This window comes from Tachypleus tridentatus, chromosome 11 (genome assembly GCF_004210375.1).
Source record: "Tachypleus tridentatus isolate NWPU-2018 chromosome 11, ASM421037v1, whole genome shotgun sequence".
Taxonomy (NCBI): Eukaryota; Metazoa; Arthropoda; class Merostomata; order Xiphosura; family Limulidae; genus Tachypleus; species Tachypleus tridentatus.
The window spans coordinates 48,222,953-48,244,090 of record NC_134835.1 but is presented as its reverse complement, the minus strand read 5'-3'; the positions used below and the strand labels follow the sequence as shown (position 1 = coordinate 48,244,090).

The following is a 21,138-nucleotide window of genomic DNA, read 5'->3' as shown; positions in this document are numbered from 1 at the left end:
CTTCTAAAGAATGATCGTTACAATTCACGCTTAGAAACTAAAACCTTTCCACATACAGTTCACTCTTATTTACTTCCACGACTTATCTAATAAAAGCAGGGCAAACATTTCTTAAACACTCACTAAAGATATATTAATGATATCACTACACGCTAACCCTGGTTAATTGATATTAGATCATAACGCCAGTTGTTGGACAGTTTTGAGCCACGACTTTAGATTATCCGCTTGACGGAAACTCGAATGTATGTAGAGTTAATGGAAAAATAATTCAAAAAATGTCTATATGTTTACAGTTGATGTTTGTAGCAAGCCACGGAAGAGCAGATCTTGAAACGTATTTAGCCAAAGTGTTAAAATAAAGTTGATTTTTAATCTTAATGTTTAGCTCATTCATTAGAAAACTAATGGACTAGTTTAAAGGTAACATGTTATATTTCAATAGAAGGTATAACCGGCAACTTCTTGTGTAACAAACGATGTAAAATCATATATTTAGCTCAGTAGGCCTTTCTTGTTCTGGACAGATGACGTCAAGAAAGGCCTACTCTGTTCTTTTCTTCAAGAAACATTTACACTATTTCTTATACATTGAACTGTCTTTCGTAATAAAAAAAATCGTATGTATCTACACTTAAAAGTAGAATGAAACACACCAACATTTTAAATATCTAAATAAGGAGGGAAGACAGAACTCTTAAGAAACAGATTACAATGATAAAAAAATCTTTAAGGAAAAGTACAATGGAAAATAGAATGAGCAACCAACTTAATAAGGGCAGGTAATTAGTACAAATATATATATATTATATATGTTTATATATATCTTTTCAAGCTATTATTCAGAACAATCGCATTAAATATAATGGTTATTAAAGTAATATAGTCAGTGATCCACATTCGTTTTTTTTTGTTTCAGTAAATCTGCTACAATCATGTTACTGTTTATTGATTCTATTAGTCAGTGATCTACATTCGTTTTGTTTGTTTCTTTAATGTTAACCAGACACATCAGTTCTTGTTGATTCTTCTATTGAGTGTTTTTTTCTGATTAATAAAGAAATAATCATGAAAAATTAAGAAACACCAAGTTATAAAGTTAGGTAAAATCCTGAATTGTAGATACAACAGAAGATTTGGCTCGACATCTCAACAGGTTAAACTTTAATTAAAAGTCTTAACCGAAGAACGTATAAACATCTTTTCTCTGCTGAGTGTTTTTCTGTATTTCATTACTTCATAAGTTAAATAATTAATAGTTTCATTTTATCTGATCTGTATTTCATAACAAAAAAGTACCAAGACACGCCCACACTCGTGCCTGGGCGGTATTCAGACCTGATATGGTTCGACTATATTAATCTTTCAACCTGTTTTGTGTTTAATTGTTTTCTCACGACAAGTCGGGGGTTTTCACAGAAATGTACTTATTCAAGCATGTTTTGGAGTTTCAAAAAAGTTGGTGAATCCTCAACGTAGAACTATAGTCGTTCTCATAGGAAATGGACATCAACAATCAAGCAAAATTCGTATTTGTTTTTTACTACCAGCAACTATTGTAGTGGCGTTTGATGAACAACTGAACTTTTAAAACCATTTGACCACATTTATAGCCAATGTTAGTTTATCTGGTATCAAGGAACGTTACTCGTTTCATAGAAAAGTAAACCTTAATGGTAATTTTTTACCTTTTTTACTGTTGAATAAACAACAATAAGAATCAAAAGGCAGAACCATTAACTGAAAGTCGAATTATTATTACCGTTAATGTATCTAAAATAAAGTAAAATGTGTCATATGTGTGTATGTGTGTGTGTAAATTATTAGTACTTATTTCTATCTCTCCTTTTAAAAGTATGAATATGGTACACTTCAATGTTGTACGTGCAAAACCCAAAGATGATTTTTTAAACTTTGTACTTGAATTAGTCGATGAAAACTAAGATGAGAATAGGTAAGTTACAATTATTCCTGACACCGAGAGACTTTTGTGCCATGTTTAATTGCTTAATATAACATTTATGAGAAATATAGTGATTTCAGCTAAAAAACGTTAATTTTTCAAAAGACGTTCACTTTTTAATACATTATTCAGATATTTTCATTAGAATGTGGCGCAGAATGTTCACAAATAGTATAAAGTTCACGATGTAATTACAGGAAAAGAAACACTTGTAAAAAACTCCTAGTTACAATAGCTTATAGACGGCTGTAAATTTCCTGTAATTAAACATTTTATATTGTTTTGGAATAAAAAGACGAGCGTTTTATTACTTGATTCGTTAGACCTATATATAGAGACAACATTTTTTAAAGTTATGGGCATATAAATTTGAAGAAAAATAATAGTTTGTATAGTTTTACTTTACATCGCCAGGTGGCGCTAGACAAATACACCAATCATTCATTTTATCAAAATTTTTTTTTTTATTATTGGTCTTAAAAACAGGACAAAAGTCGTAAATAGGTTTGTTTTTCACAATCAGTAATTTATCAGCCTTCGTATAAAATACATGTGTAAAATTATCGGGCTAAAGTCACCGAAAATAAATAATATGGCAAAGGTAAAACAATAAAACGTTGGTATTAAAGTGGTTTTATCATCCAATACCAAAGAAAAGATAAAGATTAAAGAAAACTATTTCCTAAAATTATACACTTGATCTTAGCTCTAGCAACGATGTACTAAACTACATGTAGTTTGAATAAATTATCAGCTTTTCGTACGAACGTGCATACATTACTAGCTTAGGTATGAACGTGCATGTGTATGCAGTTCCGTATTTGTGAAACAAAATGTAGCTTATCTGGGAGAAACATTCATAAGAAAACATCATCTACGTAACATGAAGAAAAATCAAACTTAAGCTACCTGCAGATAATTGAGTGAGTTCTGTATTCTTATACACATGAACATGTTCGATCTTATCCTATTGTTCCCGTTTGGATAGTGGAGAGTTTATGAGCTACAACGCTAAAATTCAGGGTATGATTTCTCGTAATAGACAGAATACAAAAAATATATTGTTTTACCTCTGCACATTAAAAAAAACAGTTCATGCTACTAGATAAAGTCACCTTTGTGTTCCAAGTTACGTGATTACCACTTATATTCATAACGAGTTTCTATTAGAAAACTATGACTCTCAAACGATTTATAAATAACAGTATTTTATAAGGAATGTTCTAACAATTATATCAGTACGATTTCAATATATTGTTAACAGTGAGTGTAGAGAAACCAGTACTGGTTGAGTTTTCTTATACATTAATTTACTGCATTTCAGGTTTTTTTCAGAAATAGTTGTATAGAAGTGGCTTCATTAGTTAGTGAACATTTGTTTTTGTTTTGTTGTTTCTGATTGTTTAGCACAAAGCTCTGTCAATAGCGGGTATCGAAACTCGAGTTTAGCATTATAAAGTTTCAGACTTACTCTTGAGCTATCAGAGAATTTAATACATAAATAGGTTTTGGTTTGATTTATATATCTAGCTTATTTCGGGGAAGAAGTTCTTAATAATACAAATATTTATTAATGTAAGATAACATATGAATGTTTAGTATTTATTTTTCATGTAAATACAACAATATTTGGACATTAATGTACATATAACTTAAATTAACTATAAATTTAGTTTCCCAGTCACAGGTGTTTCATAGTGGAATTTATTTTGTTTTATCTCGTTCTCTATTACAAGCTTGGCCCGGCATGGTATTCGACTCGTAATCCGAGGATCGTGGGTTTGAATCCCTGTCACACCTAACGTACTCGCCCTTTCAGCCATGGGGTCTTAAACCCTAACGGGTCAATCCCACCATTCGTTGGTAAAAGAGTAGCCCAACAGTTGGCGATGGATGGCGATGACTGGCTGCCTCCCTCTGGTCTTACACTGCTAAACTAGGGACGCCTGGTACAGATAGCTCTCGTGTACTTTGCGCGAAATTTAAAACAAACCTATTACAATCTAAGCATTTTTACTCCATTTTTATATAATAAATCTTCTAAATGCCACCTTGAGTATGATTACAAGGTTTAATATAGCTACTTGTCACACAAATCTCACTCTTCTAATGCATATTTACTTTGATTTTTTTCACACTCAGAAAAAAACAACAAAACCATTGTTAAGCCAGCGGCATCTTTTAAATTGAAAATATTTGAAAATCCAAATTTCCAACGAGAGAGATTTTATTGAGAGTAAAGCTAATTCAAGCCTAAAGATTATCAAAATGTGAAAATCTTAAAACAAACCATTATTTACCGTATTTTTGTTTATAAGTTTTAAAGTAAAATTTTTTTCAAGCGACAACTTGCATGTTTCTTTCGGCTGTGTGTCAATGCTAAGCCTGAAGACTTATAAGGCTAAAATCGAGTCTCGCTATTCACGTTGAGCACAGGACATATAGTTTTCTTTGTTTTTTTTTAATTTTGCGCACAGCTACGCGAGGATTATCTGCGTTATCTATCTCTAATTTAACAATTATAAACTAGAGGGAAGGTAGCTAATCATCACCACCCACCGCCAACTCTTTTACCAATGAATGGTGGGACTGAACGTCACATTATAACGCTCCCACGGCTAAATGGGCGAGTATGTTTAGATCGCAAGTCGACCACTCTAACCACCAGGCCATGCACACAGAACCCCTTGTAACAACAAATAAACAAAACTCTATATATGTTTAGTATATTTGTGCAACAGCAATGGTAATTCTGATACTAAATAAAAACTGGTTAAAATAATAACATTTTCTCTGAATAGTGATCCACTTTAAACGAATTATGTCAGAAAACAAAAAGAAAATCGTTGTTTTATCTTTTAGATTAGTACCATCAGTTATTTATTAATTGATTTTGCAGCTTTTGTCTATACCAGTGGTTCTTAACCTTGTTGGAAGTACTGAACCCCTGAAATTTCGTACTTGCATTCACTGAACCCTTCGTAATTAGACAAATAAATATGATTTTTTCAAATTCAAAACATGAGTATATATTTTATTAGTGCACAAAATGAACCATGCATCAGTTACACACAATATCACTGTGTTCAAAGAACAAAACTAACAAAACATGAATTTCGCACAAAAACATAAGTCAATGAATATTTACTGCAAATCAATGTGACTTTTGCTGTTGCCTTTCAAAGACAACTTCAGATATGCGCGGCTTCACCTTGGCAAGTGCCACTCTCATATCATTTTCGCAACAAAGTCTGTTCCTTTTCTTCGTTTTTATGTCTACCATCCTCGAAAAGGATTGCTTGCAAAGACACGTTGTAACAAACGGTATGAATATCTCAATGGCTTTCTTAGCAAAAAGAGGGTACGCTACGATTTGTTGACACCAAAAACGGTGAGAGCGTTGTTGTTCTGAAAAGTTGCTGTTGAACCTGGCTCTGCTGAAGTTCAATGATTTCGTCGAGATATTCATCATTGACATCTGCTGTCCCAACACTAAACGTGAACGACTGCCTCACCCATGCTGGATATGTCTCTCTGGTGGGGAAGTATCCGTCCAGAGACTTTGCGAGCTCATCTAAGTGCATGGCAATTGCTTGCTTCAGTTCTCCGGGTACAGAAATGTCTCCGATTTCAGACACATCTTCGATCTTACTTACACAGTTGTCCAGCAGGGGAAAGTTTGCGAAGTTATCATTCTCTGTTCATCGTTTCCATAACGGTAGCTTTCTTTGAAAAGCCTTCAGGGTTTATTCCGCTTCGATGATGTTGACTCCACCGCCCTGCATCTGTTGATTGCGATAATTGTAATGAAGATATCGGCCATGTACGTCAAAATGAGAATGAACTCAGATTTTTCGAAGCAATCTGCATGATAATGTTGGTGCGCTCGCAAAAACAGAGTTAATTCCACACGCATGGCAAAAACACGATTCAGCACCTTACCGAACGTTAAAATAGTACAAAAGTACCTCGAATTCAGAGCCCATTTCATTACACAGATCTTTGAAGGTGCGGTGCTTTAGGGCACTATTTCACACAAAGTTCACACATTCCATTACAATTTTTTAATACTTCTGCCAGTTTTGAAGGCAAGGTTTTTGTTGCTAACGCATGCCTGGCAGAACACAGTGCATTACAATGATGTGTAGTGCATCGGCTTTCACCAGCGCACCAAAACCAGAGTTTTGTCCGAACAAGCTGCAGAAACCATATCCCACGAAAGATCGTTGTCTCTGAAGAAGTCATCCACAAGTTTCTTCACGTTTGCTGCCTTAGTTGTTGTTGTAAGAGGCTTACAAAATAAAAAAATATTCTTTTATCTAGTCGTTCTTCACATAGCGCACGAATACAACAAGCTGGCTTAGACTGGAAACGTCGGTGGTCTCGTCGAGTTGAAGGCTGAATTTTGCTGGGCTTGAAATCAGATCTGCAACTACTTGAGCCAAGATGTCATCGCTCATGTCATCTATTCTGCTGCTGATGGTATCATTTGAAAGAGGAATTTGGGATAACTTATTTTCAGCAACTTTTCCCAGCATGATATTCGCTATCTTCAACGCAGCTGGTTTTACGAGTGCTTCACCAATGGTATGTGGTTTGCCCTGCTTTGCGATCAAGTACGCAACTTCGTATGATGCTGTGAGGATCGGTTTGTCGATGGTTACAAAGCCGAGAACAGGCAAAGTAGCCTTTTCATTGAACCTAGCTCTCTTTTCCTTGAATTCAGCAAGCGTTGTATTCTTGTATTTCCCATCTCCATGCAGCTTTAGGGATTGTTCTCTTAGTTTTGCCGGTGCTAGACTAGAATTGCTCAACTTGGCATTGCAAATCATGCATTGATGACGCTAACTCCCATCATGTTCCGTTATACACGTGAATCCATATTGTACGTATTCGTCCGACCACTTTCTGTTTTTGCTCGACATAGTTAGTATGAAGGGATTGAAAGATTAGAAAAAAAATACAAATGACGCACGATTACTACAGTCACAAGTCGACTGCTAAGCGCACGAAGTTCCCTGCAGCACAGATATTAAGGCCAAGTGATGTGACGTAATCAGCCGCAGCCAATGATGGCCAAGTGGAGCATGACGTCACGAATCATACGAGTAGAGTGAACGGAACCGACACACACACCGTGTGATAGCCTTGACCTCTGCCGAACCCTTGAGACTGACTCACCGTACCCCTGGGGTTTGACTGAACCCAGGTTTAGAACCACTGGTCTAGACATTTCAATAATTAGTTCCGTTCGAGTCATTTTTGACACTTTTATGTTGTAATATTTTATGCAAAGCGAATGCTGTTTTGATTGATCGTTATTGATTTGTTTGTTGCTTTTGTTTTGAGGGTTGTTTATAGTTGAGTCGTTTAAATAACGTACTGTTGTTACCGATGTACTATTCCTCAGCAGCAAGATTAACTCTAATGATCGAATTTGTCTGAACATCATTAAATTTTTATGTTTGTTTGTTTTTGAATTTCGCACAAAGCTACATGAGGGCTATCTGCGTTAGCCATCCCTAATTTAGCAGTGTAAGACTAGAGGGAAGGCAGCTAGTCATCACCACCCACCGCCAACTCTTGGACTACTCTTTTACCAACGAATAGTGGGATTGACTGTAACATTATAACGCCCCACTGCTGAAAGGGATAGCATGTTTGGTGCGATGGGGATTCAAACCCGCGACCCTCAGATGACCCTTAACCCACCTGGTCATGCCGGGCCTACTTTTTTATGACTGATTTTAGTTTGGAAATTATTTCTTTTAACCAATGCTATCGTTGATTGGTTCACTTCCCAAAATGCCTCAGATTAAAATGGTGACCGATAGCTATATCTTCAGTCAGTATACAGCTACAAGAAGGATAAAGATGATGATAAATGACTTAACAGTACACCTAGCTTGGTGAGAAGGGAGTAACTATTTGGTGTAAGCGTTCCAGTAAGAATAATCTAAATAATGTGTAACTATATGGCCCAGGCTATACAACCCGCTGGTTAACGATTTCTTAGCTTACTAGGGAGGGTGTAACCATACACTAGACACCCCACTCGTTAGAGCTCACTGTGGAGGGTGTAACTATATTATACACATGGTCTACATTATACACCACCCTAGTTAGCGCTCACTTAGTTCACCAGGGAGGATGTAAGCGATTGGTTAGAATTTGCATAATATACTAGGTAGAGTGTAATTATATAATTATAACCATTCATTCAGTATGGTGAGAAACAAGACAAAAACAGAGAAATAAATACAAATAAACGCTAAATCAAAGAAGCCCTACTTATACAAGAACTCAAACCAACCCTAAACCAATATAAAGGAATACCTTTATACTGATATTAATTAATACCTAACACATACTACAACACCTCCTACAATCTCTCTTCCCTAAATTATATACCCAGCAAATGTCAGTTGCAATCTCTCTTTGTTAATCTGAAGGTGATCTAAGAAGGTAGGCCTTGCATGGCCAGGTGGGTTAAGTTGTTCAACTCGTAATCTGAGGGTCACGGGTTTGAATCCCCGTCGCACCAAACATGCTCGTCCCTTCAGCCTTGAGGGCGTTATAATGTGTTCCTCAATTCCACTATTCATTGGTAAAAGTGTAGCTCAAGAGTTAGCGGTGGGTAATGAAGACTAAATGTCTTCCCTCTAGTCTTGCACTGCTAAATTAGGGACGGCTAGCGCAGATAACTCTCGAGTAGCTTTGCGCGAAATTTAAAAACAAACAAACAAAAAACCTAAGAAGGTCGAAATATTGTTTTGTACTTTATTTCAATTAAAGTTTTAATAGCCATACCAGCCGTCTTTAGAATACATTTTTACCTCAAGTGAGTTTCTCGTCATCATAAATTGATAGAGATCCGATCAATGTTTGCACATCGTATCTTAAGTCGCCTGAGTAAAGCTTGCATACCATAATTGGACATGTGTAAATTGTCAGCTCTCACGTAAACTACCAAAGTTTAGGATAATCATTCTGACAGAATTAATTCTTAAAACATAGATCAAGAGTCATTAGTTTGGTGTAAACGTGGTTCGAAAATCTTTTAAGTGTGCTCACGATGCAAGTGCTCAGTTCAGTATTTGCTACTACCCTTGGCGTACTTATTTTCTGGAGTCTTTTACATGTAGCAACGAAAGCATAACTTTTGTTGAAAGCCATTTTAAAGCAAATTCCAGATTTTTTGCCGTACGTATTTGTAAAAGAGTGTACAGTAAACTTTCCTCTTTTGCATCAACTTTAATAATGCTTCGTACAATGTATGGGTACTGAATTTTTTGTTAATTTCCTAAAAACTTCCAGTGGCGCTAGGAAAAAAAAGAAAGACACAAAACTAATGATTGATCGTTTGCAAACTTGTTCTAGAAGCACTTAATATTTAGGATAAAGTAATTATATGCTATTCTTAATGGTATTTTATGCGTAATAAGAAAACAATTGAAGCACAAGTGGCTAATATAATTTTTTTTTCTATTTTCTGTATTTGCAGCAAAATCGCCTTTTGCTTCATAACAAATTATTAATACCTGAGCTCTGTATACGCTCTGTTTTATTTATTTATAAGATAATAGCTTAACTTTCATAATTTTCTAAATATAAATTCAATCCACACTCTACTTGAGATTTGTAATGACACTTTACGTATTACGAGGTTGTAGAAATTATGTGATCCATAAAGATAAGAGTTTATTTTGTTTATTTATAGTTACTGACAGAGGGCTACCTGTGCTATGGCCAGATTTATTTTAAAATATTAAATATAAATACAAATAGAAGCTGCTGTACCTTCCTTGAAATTAGGATAGTAGCCTTCGAAAAATAAAAACATTTGACAAACGATCATCAAATGCTAAATATGCATTTTGCCACGGTATTAAATGTTATGCATCTGGTAATATAAAATGAGCGCGTCTGTAAGTTAATCATTAGGAATACTTTATACCTAATTAAAACTTATTGCACTAGTCGCGGAAATAATTCTGTGTGTCACAATTAAGTATCTGACAGTATGTGTCATAATTAACTTGTTGTTTTGCATTGAGTAATATTTTTACACCAAGCATTGGAGATAAACTATTTTCAAATACCGAAACAGTACAAACTATATTTTGTATTACCTTCTAAAAGTTTCGTATAGCACAAATTCTCCTCGAATATAGAAATAAAAATACGGATAGCATAATATCTAAATTACTACGTGTCACAATAAAGCATATGTTATATTTCTTTGATTGTGCCTTTGTAGAGAATAAAAAACATGCTAAAAGAAAAGAACGTATTTGGTTTATTTCAGTAAGGAAGTGGGAAACATGGACAGGAAAATTTATTAGTTATCGAAACATTAGCTGTAATATTTATATTTGTAAGTAATCATGCAGGTGAATAAGAGAATCACGACCTTTCTTAATTTTTTCACAGATTGTTTTCGACGTTCAAATTATTATTAATAAATTATATTTTTATATGTAGTTACGGTATTTTTATTACATCTAATTCAAATCCGTATTATTATCATTTAAATAGAATCCAATCCATCGCTTATCGAAGAGCCATGCTCCATGATTACGAAAGAACTAATAAATTCTCAGCCAAAAGATGCTGAACAACTTGGGAGCGACCCTCCAAACCTCAAAGACGTAGTTAAAGCGAAGTCGACAAAACAATTTTCACTTTACAACGATAATGAAAAGATATCTGTGAAAAGCAGCTCTACCAGTCTTCTCCCTAAATTCGATACTGGATCGTCTGCTGCAGTCGTCTCGCAGAGCGTTAATGACGTCTTTTTGAATGGAAGAAAGCTTACAAAAAATAATGTTAAAACTTTAGACTACTTACGAGACAATACTGTCAAAGTCAATGATTCAGGACCATTAACAGCACAGAAAAACAAAAACTCAAGCGAACAAGTATCACATCGCGAGAATAATGAAAGCCTTTCGAGAAACATTTATCCATCAAAAGTATTTTTAGATATTGCTAATGCAAAAGATGAAAGCAAACGATTAGGAAAAGGAGGCGAAAATAACAATGAAAAACTGTCACAGATTAGGAACTTCACTCTTTTCGAGCAACAAAATAAACCCAAGAAAACTAGTCATGACAACATGATCGATGTTATAAGATCTAATCGTCATGGTCAAAAAAATGGCCGTTTTCTTTTTACCGGATCTTTACATGCCCTCAACAGGAGCACCAGTAACGTATTTCACACAACGTCAGATTCTGAAGAAATAGATGAAGACCAAGCTAAAGGTACATTCCTAAGCATAAATAATGTCGAAGAAACTACAGCAGGTGTGGAAGAAATTGCAATATTGACAAAACCACGACAGAACGATCACGACAATCGAGAGAGACTAAGAGCTACAACAACATTTTCTGTTACAAATTATAGTGTGGAACATGACATAATTGACTTCGATTTAAACACTAGAGGGCATGAGAGCCTATTAATAACAAACAGTTCCAATAAGGAAGTGCGTCAGTTTCAGGAACTGATGTTATCTTATCACTTGCAAACTGACTCTTTTTCCACTGAAACCACGACTTTTGAAAACGTTGACAACCACAAAATCAAAGCTAATCAACTACTCAAAGCCTTTGAACAGTTAAATCAATTTGACTCTGTACAATCTATGACGTATTCAACTGAAAGTCAGTATCTGTCCAAAAGTGAGGCTGCTCCACAGCAAAAGACAACTACCTCGTCTTTAAACACTATCTATAACACCAAATCAGAACTAGTACCTGACAAAGCGGTAAAACCTGAAATTATAGAAACAGCTCCAAATAACACTTTAAAGGGCATTTTGAACGACACTAGGCCATTACGAGCATATATTGGAAAAACAAACTCCAGTCTTTCCAAAATCATCAGAACATTCATTCCTCTGAAGATTTTACAGTCATTAGTTAATTATAAATTTATTGAAAAGTATTTTACCAGCAGTAATATTACAAACCATGCATATCAGTTTATCTTTGGCGATAAAAGAACCAATCATACAACATCATTGTCAAATGATGACAACTCATCTGATAACACAACTAGTGCTATATATTCTAAGAAAATGAACAGTGTCACTGGTATAAAAGGTTCTCATGAAAGTGACTTTCTTTCTGTGAATACTTCAACAGAAAATGAGCAAAACACGAACATGGGTTGGCCACAAGGACCAAAAATCATGGAAAACTTTGACGAAGAGTTAGTAACATTTTATTTAACAAACTCCTCTATGGAAATATCAGAATCTAAGTTTCTAAATTCTGAAACGGACTCAAATTTGCCTCTCTTAACATCAAATTCAACTAATTTAGCCACTTTTGATGCGTTATTTGTGGACAGTGTCAGCAACTTATCGGAAGAGGCTCTCCATAATCATACTTTATTGTGGAACAGTTCAAAACCAACAGTAGCTTCGAATGCAACAAGGACTTTTATACCAGTCAATGTTACAAAGCAGGTCAATTCGACCGAAAATACAACACCTTCATCTACAACACCTGATCTAACTAAAATCGCAACATTTAAATCGGCTGCTAACATAACAAATGTGAGTGGTACTTTAACTCAAAATAATTCGTCGAATGTGATCAGAATATTCGGATTACTAAGAATCACCAGAGGAGCTCGATGGACACCAGATCTTACTAAAAGATACACAATGGAATATATTCGGTTATCATTAATCCTTAAAGAATTGGTAAGTCATCAAAAAAGGTTAGTAAAATATACTTATCTTCATTTCTGAATAAAAATCTAAGCGCAGGCATATCTTACTTATTAGGTGAGATTACCTGAGCGAGTATTAATTATTCAATATGATTACCATTATCTATTACAAACAAGTAGTACGGTTAGATTGTTAATTTTGGTCGCATCAATAGTGATCAAACTTACCTTAATTCAGTCTAAGTCACACTGGTACAAACTTTTGATTTGCAGACACGATTTCTTCACTCTGATTGTTACTAATGTAACAAACATTAATCCACCATTTGTTGGTTTATTTCAGATAAGAGGTGTTTTTATTCAGTCTTCTCTGAGAAACAGATTAATCGAAGTTGAGATCACCAAATTCAGGTAAATGTAAAAAGTAGTAAATAAATTTATTAATGAAGTTATTCCTTTACAAGAAAAACATGAGAGTATAAAATAAAACAGACTTATCTTTGGCACTTTATCAAAGAAAACTTTAGGGCAAAGCCCCATATCTTGGGAACAACCTTGTTCACATCTTCTGGAACAAACAACTAAAGATTAGTCTGTTTTATTACATCCTGTCAAAGCGTTTCTTATCTCAAAGCTGGGATCTGGCATGGTGGCTAGCGCACTCATTTCGTATCCTGCGTGTCACGGGATTGAAACTCGTTGCCGATCCTTCTCATATTTTAATCCGCAAGAGCATAATAATGTGACGGTTAATTCCACTTTTCATTAGCCAAAATATTAGCCCAAGAGTAAGCAGTGGATATTGTAAGCTTATCTTTAGCAATCAACCTCAAAACTAGGAAAGAAAATATCAAATAACCCTCATGTAGAATTGTGCAAAAACAAACGCGTAAAAGTCACGCTTTAATAAATATTTCATGCGGTAATATGTCTTGAAAATTAAAAGCACAGAATAGTTCATACATATTGTAATTAAACTGTATATTTCCCGAGAGGTAGTTATTAAGTTATTTTTTTAAAATAGTAAATCTTTAGTATATTATTAAAATTTTCCTCATAACTTCTTTTTATGTTTGCAGCTTCAATATAATTAGAAGTGTCCTCCATTATCAGCTCTCTGTAATGATAGATGCATATACATAATTGTATTTCTAGTCAATAAACAGGTTTTATTGTTCCTACGTTTACCATGACACCAACACGACTGTTTAATTATACCCAATAAAATATGCAGTAAGTTTGCTTAACGATTTCTTGTTCAATGTTAGATAGAATGAAGTTTTACGGAACAACACTGGGCAAGTTGTTGTGAACTACAAAATACCATTCTATTAGAAACACTATGGTAGACTGTTCGATATGTCATCCCTGTTACTTTTCCTTTCACCGGTTAAAATGAACAAGTACATCCGACTCGTGAAGGCTGTCTCTCACATAATGTGACATGGGATGCGATTCGTAATTAATGCATTTCAGTTAAAATATCTAACTGTAAGGAGGGAAGAAAGAAGTCGCGTATTTAAATTAGATCGATTTAATTTATTCCTTCTTTTCAGAACTTTTCTCAAAGCTACATAGAGCAACTTACCTAACTTAGAACTGAGAGACTAGAAAAAAGATAGCTAGTTAATAAAACTCACTCTCATATCTCACCCACAATCACAAAATGCGGAACGCGTTTTGGTGGCCACGAATCGCGAACATTGAATCTTGGATGGTTAGCAACTAGACCACGCCCGGCAATAAATCGAATAAAAAATCATAACTTGAAAATTATGTTTCTGTTTGTTGTATCACAATAGTTAAAAACCATTGAAAAGTGACGTAATATTTCTATTCTACGTTCTGCATTTCTGAACTTTAACTGGTGTTAAATATTCTAATAATAACGGTAATTTTGATGTAGATAAACAATAAATAATTTTTATCCGCCAAAATGACAAAGTGTGTAAAGTTTAAAATCACCACCCACGTTCTGTTTTTACGCGCAGTTAATAAACATTTCAATGATTTGATACCAAACTTCCTTATTTTAACCATTGTATTTTAGCTATTTATAATCTTTACCAACCAGTGAACAAAGGTAGTATTTTGCAGAAATACTGATTTGCTATACGGGTTACCAGCGTGGTTTTATTTTTGTAGACTATGATCTCTTATCTATGTGTGTACTTCTATAGCCCTGGTAGCATCGTGGTCGAATTTTTGTTGGTGTTGAAGGAAGCCACGTCTCACGACGAGGTCCATGTTTTGTCAGAGGTTTTCCTGAAAGGCTTAGGAAATGAAAGCACACTGGGAAAGTTTAGTGTTGACCCCTGGTTTACCAAATTTGACGGTATGAGTGTATTTCTATGTATACACATTATTTATTTGATATGACCGAGAACAATGTATTTTTATTATATTTAACAAGATAAGGGTGTCGAAAACACTTAGAACCATTCTTTAAGACTTGAAGAGTCATCCTTGTTGTTAGTCAATGTTAAACAGAAACTGCAGTCACGTCACGTGCGAAATTATCAATTTAAAACAAAAAAGAATAGAAAACTTAGAATACCATGAGCTTTTAAATCAAATGTACTATTTTTGTTATTACAATTTCATTACTATAGGTAGTAGAATATTATAAAAACATCTGTCACCATACAAAAAATATTAACGATTATCTATCAAAATTTATATAGTTCATAGGATGATAACGCTTTTCAAAATAACTTAATAATGAAGTTAAAGTTTGATTAAAATAAAAAGTAGCCATTCTACTAATTGTTATATTCTTAATTATTTTTCCACATATTTCTATTGCACAAGAAAAACTGGCTGCATGCGATTAATGGTAGTTTCAGATGTGTTACATTGTAATGTTGACCATAAGAAAAAAACATCTTATCACAACTAGCAGCATGGCGAATGGTAGCTTCAGTTGCGTAACATTGTGATATTGACTGTAGCTATCCTTAATCCTTTCACTAAATACAGATGTTGACGGCACTGTATAACTTAAACAGTTTAATAATTATACAATATATCTTGTACTTTTATGAGTTAATTACATCTACAGCAGATTGTTTTGAATTACTCGGACTAATTAAAGTTTATTTGGCACCAAAAATATATTTCAAATATTTTTTTAATTAGAAAATAAGAACTCGTGTTTTCCATAAAGTGTTTACCCTAAAACTAGAAGGAAACCGAAAGCTAGCTTCGTTTAGTTGTATCTGTGATGTTAGTTATGATTTCACAGTCGATAAATGTTATGTATTTCGAATTGAGAGAAAAAATAAATAAGTTTACCTCCTCGTGTGTTTTAATTACATACGATATAAATATAGTTCTGCATATTTCAAAGAATAATAGATGTTCATTTACAAACATTAAACCATTAAATAGACTAAACACGTAACAGATAATTAAAGTTCATAGATTTCATCCATTTCATTTCTTCGTATCTTCATACTTGGCACAAACAGCCAGAGAACTTAAAGTGTCGTTGTCTCTTTGAAACTTTACTTGCTAAGTAAATTGGTAGGTTACAACCATATAAAAAAAAGATTATTGATTTCTGTTATCTCCAGTGGTATCTATTAGAAGACAAACACCAAAGACTGAGACGACAAAAGACCTTCCGATCCCTCAGTGGATAATTGCTGTCATTGTGATAGCTACAGCTTCCCTGATCTTCATAGTTCTCTTTGGTGCTGTCGCTGTGAGTAAATCATAACTGAACATCATTGTGTATATGTTCCTTAAACTATGTTTTAAAGACGGTTATGCCTATTTTTTGTTCATGACAAACTTAAGATATGATATTCGGCGAACATTAACGTTCATGTGATTATTTAACTGTTAACAAACATCATTGACTTTATCCACGATAAGCCGTTTTCTGTGAACCACCTAGTATAGAAGCTGAACGTTATTATTATTATTTACTGGATAATTTCACAGTTTCTCGCTATACATAATGTTGAACACAACGCATGCATATCCATCAGTTTATAGTCATTGTTTCACACACTATATAACACTGAACCTTTCATTAATAAGCCTAGATCATCATATTTTTCAATGTGATCTTAATAGAATGGTCATTACTGCATGTAGCACCTCAGTTCTTTTCTAAGGTAAGTAAAGGTATAAGCTGTGAGAACATCAGCACTATACTAAACACCATGTATTTAACATGTTTAAATAAAATTTATTTTTCGCAGCTTTAAAAGAGAAGTTTATAAACAGTTAACTTACTCAATATTTTGTATCAGAAACAACAGGTACCTTACAGTTCAATTTAATAAATACGTTTTACCCTGCGTATTTACTTACAAGAGTTGTACATGAATACTCAAAACAAACGTTGTGGAGTTTTCAAAACTAGCAGGCGGATATTGATTTTGTAAAGAGAATTAGTTCAGCTTAAAATTCAAATATTCGTTCACAACACTTCATGTAGGCTCAATGGTGCCCGCAATGGGCAAAACACATGTAGTCCATTGTGTAGCTACACGATTAACAACAATTAAACCGCTTAGCTACGCTCTTAGTAACAAATAAAATGTGTAGCTACGTGCTAGTAACAAGCAAAATGTATAGCTATGTTCTTATTAACAAATAAAACGTGTAGCTACGCGCTTAGTAACAAGCAAAATGTGTAGCTACGTGCTTAGTAACAAACAAAACGTATAGCTACGTTCTTAGTAGCAAACAAAATGTGTAGCTACGCTCTTGGTAACAAACAAAATGTGTAGCTACGCTCTTGGTAACAAACAAAATGTGTAGCTATGTTCTTATTAAGAAATAAAACCTGCAGCTACATGGTTAGTAACAAGCAAAATATGTGGCTATGTTCTTAGTAACAAAAAAAATGTGTAGCTACATTCTTAGTAACAAACAATATTTGTAGTTACGTGGTTAGTAACAAACAAAATATGTAGTTACGTTCTTAGTAACAAACAAAACGTGTAGCTACATTCTTAGTAACAAACAAAATGTGTAGCTAAGCTCTTAGTAACAAACAAAATATGTAGTGGCGTGCTAGTAACAAGAAAAATGTATAGCTGTGTTCTTCTTAACAAATAAAACGTGTAGCTACGTGCTTAGTAACAAGCAAAATGTGCAGCTATGTTCTTAGTAACAAAACAATGTGTATCTGCATTCTTCTTAACAAACAAAAAGTCAGTCATCTTGAGAACTCAGCCTAACACCACAACAATCAAATCAGTGATACGGTGTATAAATTCATATACTTATTGATTTTCTAACTAGTTAATAAATACGACTATGAAAAATAAACAAATATTTCAAATTGTTGAATTGCTAAATCAGTGAGTAACTTTTATTCTTACATTGTTGTTGTTTCTAAATTCAGTTTAGTCTTTTCATTTCAAATGCTTAAAACTTCTACATCTGGATTAAAAAGGAAATTTTCGGTAATTAGGGATAACGTTATGATTCGATATTTTAAGACAAAGCTTTGAAAATGTGAAACAAGAAGAATTATTTTTTCTTACAACGCTAATATTTCATACCCACCAAACGTTGAAATATTCAATTTATACTTTTCTACATTTTAGTAACGTTCAAACTACTTTCACAGCCCCAGACTTAGGTAAAATTAAAACACCTGTTACATCATAATCTATTATATAATCTGGAGAAGACAATATGTGATGAACTGCGCACTGATAGTAAAATACGCTCCAACATTCGTACTTGAAACACTGCATTCGTTACTCGAAAAACTTTGATTTTTAGTTCTTGAGTTTTTCTATTAAAATATAAGTTTCAATCAACGAAACGCAGATGAAATAAATGTTTAGCACTCACAAATATTTTCAGTTCTTAATATTTAAAAATACACGAAGAGTTCAGTAATGTTCAGCATCTGAACGAATGAACGTGTATGGTAATCTACAAATGATTATTTAAAAAGTTCTCAACCGATAATGAGTTAAAAATAAAACTTAGTTCGACCCTGATTTTAACTGAAACATGGAAGACACATGGACAACAGTAACATATTACGGCTAAGTTGAAATTATATTCACTCAATAACTACTTCAGTTTCCATGGCATTTGCTTACCAAAATAGTAAATAAATATATTTGAGTGTATAATATGTATATTTGACGCAAATTAAAGAAATTAGATAACATCATACGTATTTATTTCGTTACATGAAGAATATGTTTGTGTTTTCTTATACCAAAGCCACAGCAGGCTATCTGCTGAGTCCACCGAGCGGATTCGAATATCTGATTTTAGCGTTGTAAGTCTATAGACTTACCGCTGTAACAGCGTGGACTAGATATAGAATCTATTTGTGTCATCATACTATAGCTTTATGAATTTTTTTAAAAAATCAAGTAATACTGGCATCATAATACTGTTGAAACAAGTCAATGGTAATTTTCCTGAAAATAGTAATGAATAAATACAAAATGTGCTGTCAACCCAATCCTTTGGATCAGAGCATATATTATTCTTTAGTGGGCCGTTTTACAACCGTCTTTTTTAATTCCATGTTGTATTTCAATGAAGAAAATTGCATTCGTTTGTTTTTAAGCAAAAGAGACTGACTGCAATGCACTGTTAACAAACAATTTTACGGGGTTTAGATGCAATGGGTGCATCCAGTACAACAGAGCGCTCAAGATTTTTTTGCGTCGGATGCCACCATTCCTTGTAATTTTACTAAACGCAAGAAAATACAGCCATAGAAGTGAGCGGTTTTTGACAGTTGTCATTTCTATAAGAAGTGTAAAATAAGATGTGTTCAGTTCAATTCAATTTATTTCATGGTAAAATAAAATCATGCATGTAAGAATGCCGACACGAAAGCCCGTGTGGTTTTGTTCTGAAACAAATAAACTTTAAGTCTCAGACTGACCGTTCATCACAGACATGTATAACTTTCCTATAATGTACACTTGATATAACTTTATTTTCTAACGATTAATCGTTCAGGAGACAATAAGCGTTATAGGCAAACAAACAGATACTTGGCTATTACAAGTGTATATCGTACTTAGCTAATTCGTTATGTTTAAAATTTGTTTGTATCATCTTATGATCACTTTATGACAATTAAAGAAATTATATGATATCATATGTAGTTATAATGTTAAGTGTAGATTATATTTGTGTCATTTTATTATTCACTTTGATTATTTTATATGCTCTTATGAATTGCGACTGCGGAAGTCATAGAATAAAAGTTGCCAAAATTACTGTAATCTCACAAAACGTCGTAGATCTACGGATTTTCGTGCTGCCAATGTCGTTATATTTTTATTTATAACATACTTCTTTTTTAGAAGACGTTTTAGACAAATATATAACATTTCTAACATAAATTATATATGAAAATTGAAAAATTAGACGAAAAGAATTTTTCTGCTAAGAAGTTTATATTTAAGTATAAAAATCCTTTAAGCAACACGTCTTTATTAACACAGATTTACGGGAGACACCACGTGCGGCGAAGGTACGGGTCTCGTTTTCATGATGAAGAAGAGGGACTACATGTCTCAGGTTATAAAGAATGGGAGAGTAAAACTGCTGTTGGCTACGAAAATATGGCAGCAGATGACAATCATTATAATGGTGAAATGACGGTAGGTTCCCGTTGATTTACGATCACTGTAACCATAAAAAGAATGATGTGTCAAGGCTTAGCACATACTACTTCAAAACAGTACCTAAGTTATAGTTGGCTTGATATAACATAAGAGGAAATAAGAAATTTTAGGTCTATACTGAAAGGTTTTGAAAAAATACCGAATTTATTCTCAAAACCTTCAAAAGTAACAACTTCCAAATAAAATAATTGGTATGTTAAATGACAAGAGTGGAAATTTCTATATTAAATTATGTATGTTAAAGGCTAAGATACAATTTAGGAAGTTGTAAAAAATGTAAAACATATTTACATTGCATTAGAAGACAAAAGAGATATAGTCTCTTCACAAAGTATTCAATTAATGCATGTAATACCATATAGTCTCGAGCGCTAAAATACGACAAGGCTTTCAGAGGTATAATTCAAGACCACCTAACCATCAACACCATACCCGTATCATAATGTTGTCTCATACTTCTTTATGACTGGTATAAAGCAAATTATAGCTATCCTTAAACCCAGATCTGTTCATCTTAAGAAAGCCCAAAGTAATCTACAGTTGCCGTTAAACCCAGACCTGTTCATCTTAAGCAAGCCCAAAACTTGTACAGTTACTGTTAAACCTGGATCTTTCCTGGATTTGGGTAAAATTCGTTCATCTTACACCTTTTTTTGAATTTCAGTAAAAATTTATTTATCTTACATTTATCTATATGTCAGTAAAGTTCATTTGTCCTCCAATTTTTTTGAATTCCAGTAAAGTTTATTTATCTTTTGTTGTTGTTGTTTTGGATTTCAGTAAATTTTATAAATTTTCTGCTTTTTTCGATTATATTAAAGTACAAAAGCACGCATTTCTTTTTATATTTA

The 21,138-nt window shown here is 33.6% G+C and overlaps 1 protein-coding gene across 1 annotated transcript in view; it reads left to right on the top strand.

Moving 5' to 3' along the window:
• LOC143232108 (uncharacterized) overlaps window positions 1-21,138 on the top strand; it is a 114,454-nt gene that overhangs the window by 77,545 nt on the left and 15,771 nt on the right. The window contains exons 2-6 of the mRNA XM_076467185.1: window positions 10,502-12,681; window positions 12,994-13,061; window positions 14,831-14,985; window positions 16,226-16,356; window positions 20,105-20,263. Of these exons, the coding sequence (XP_076323300.1) occupies window positions 10,502-12,681; window positions 12,994-13,061; window positions 14,831-14,985; window positions 16,226-16,356; window positions 20,105-20,263 (2,693 nt within the window). The remainder of the gene's footprint in view (window positions 1-10,501; window positions 12,682-12,993; window positions 13,062-14,830; window positions 14,986-16,225; window positions 16,357-20,104; window positions 20,264-21,138) is intronic.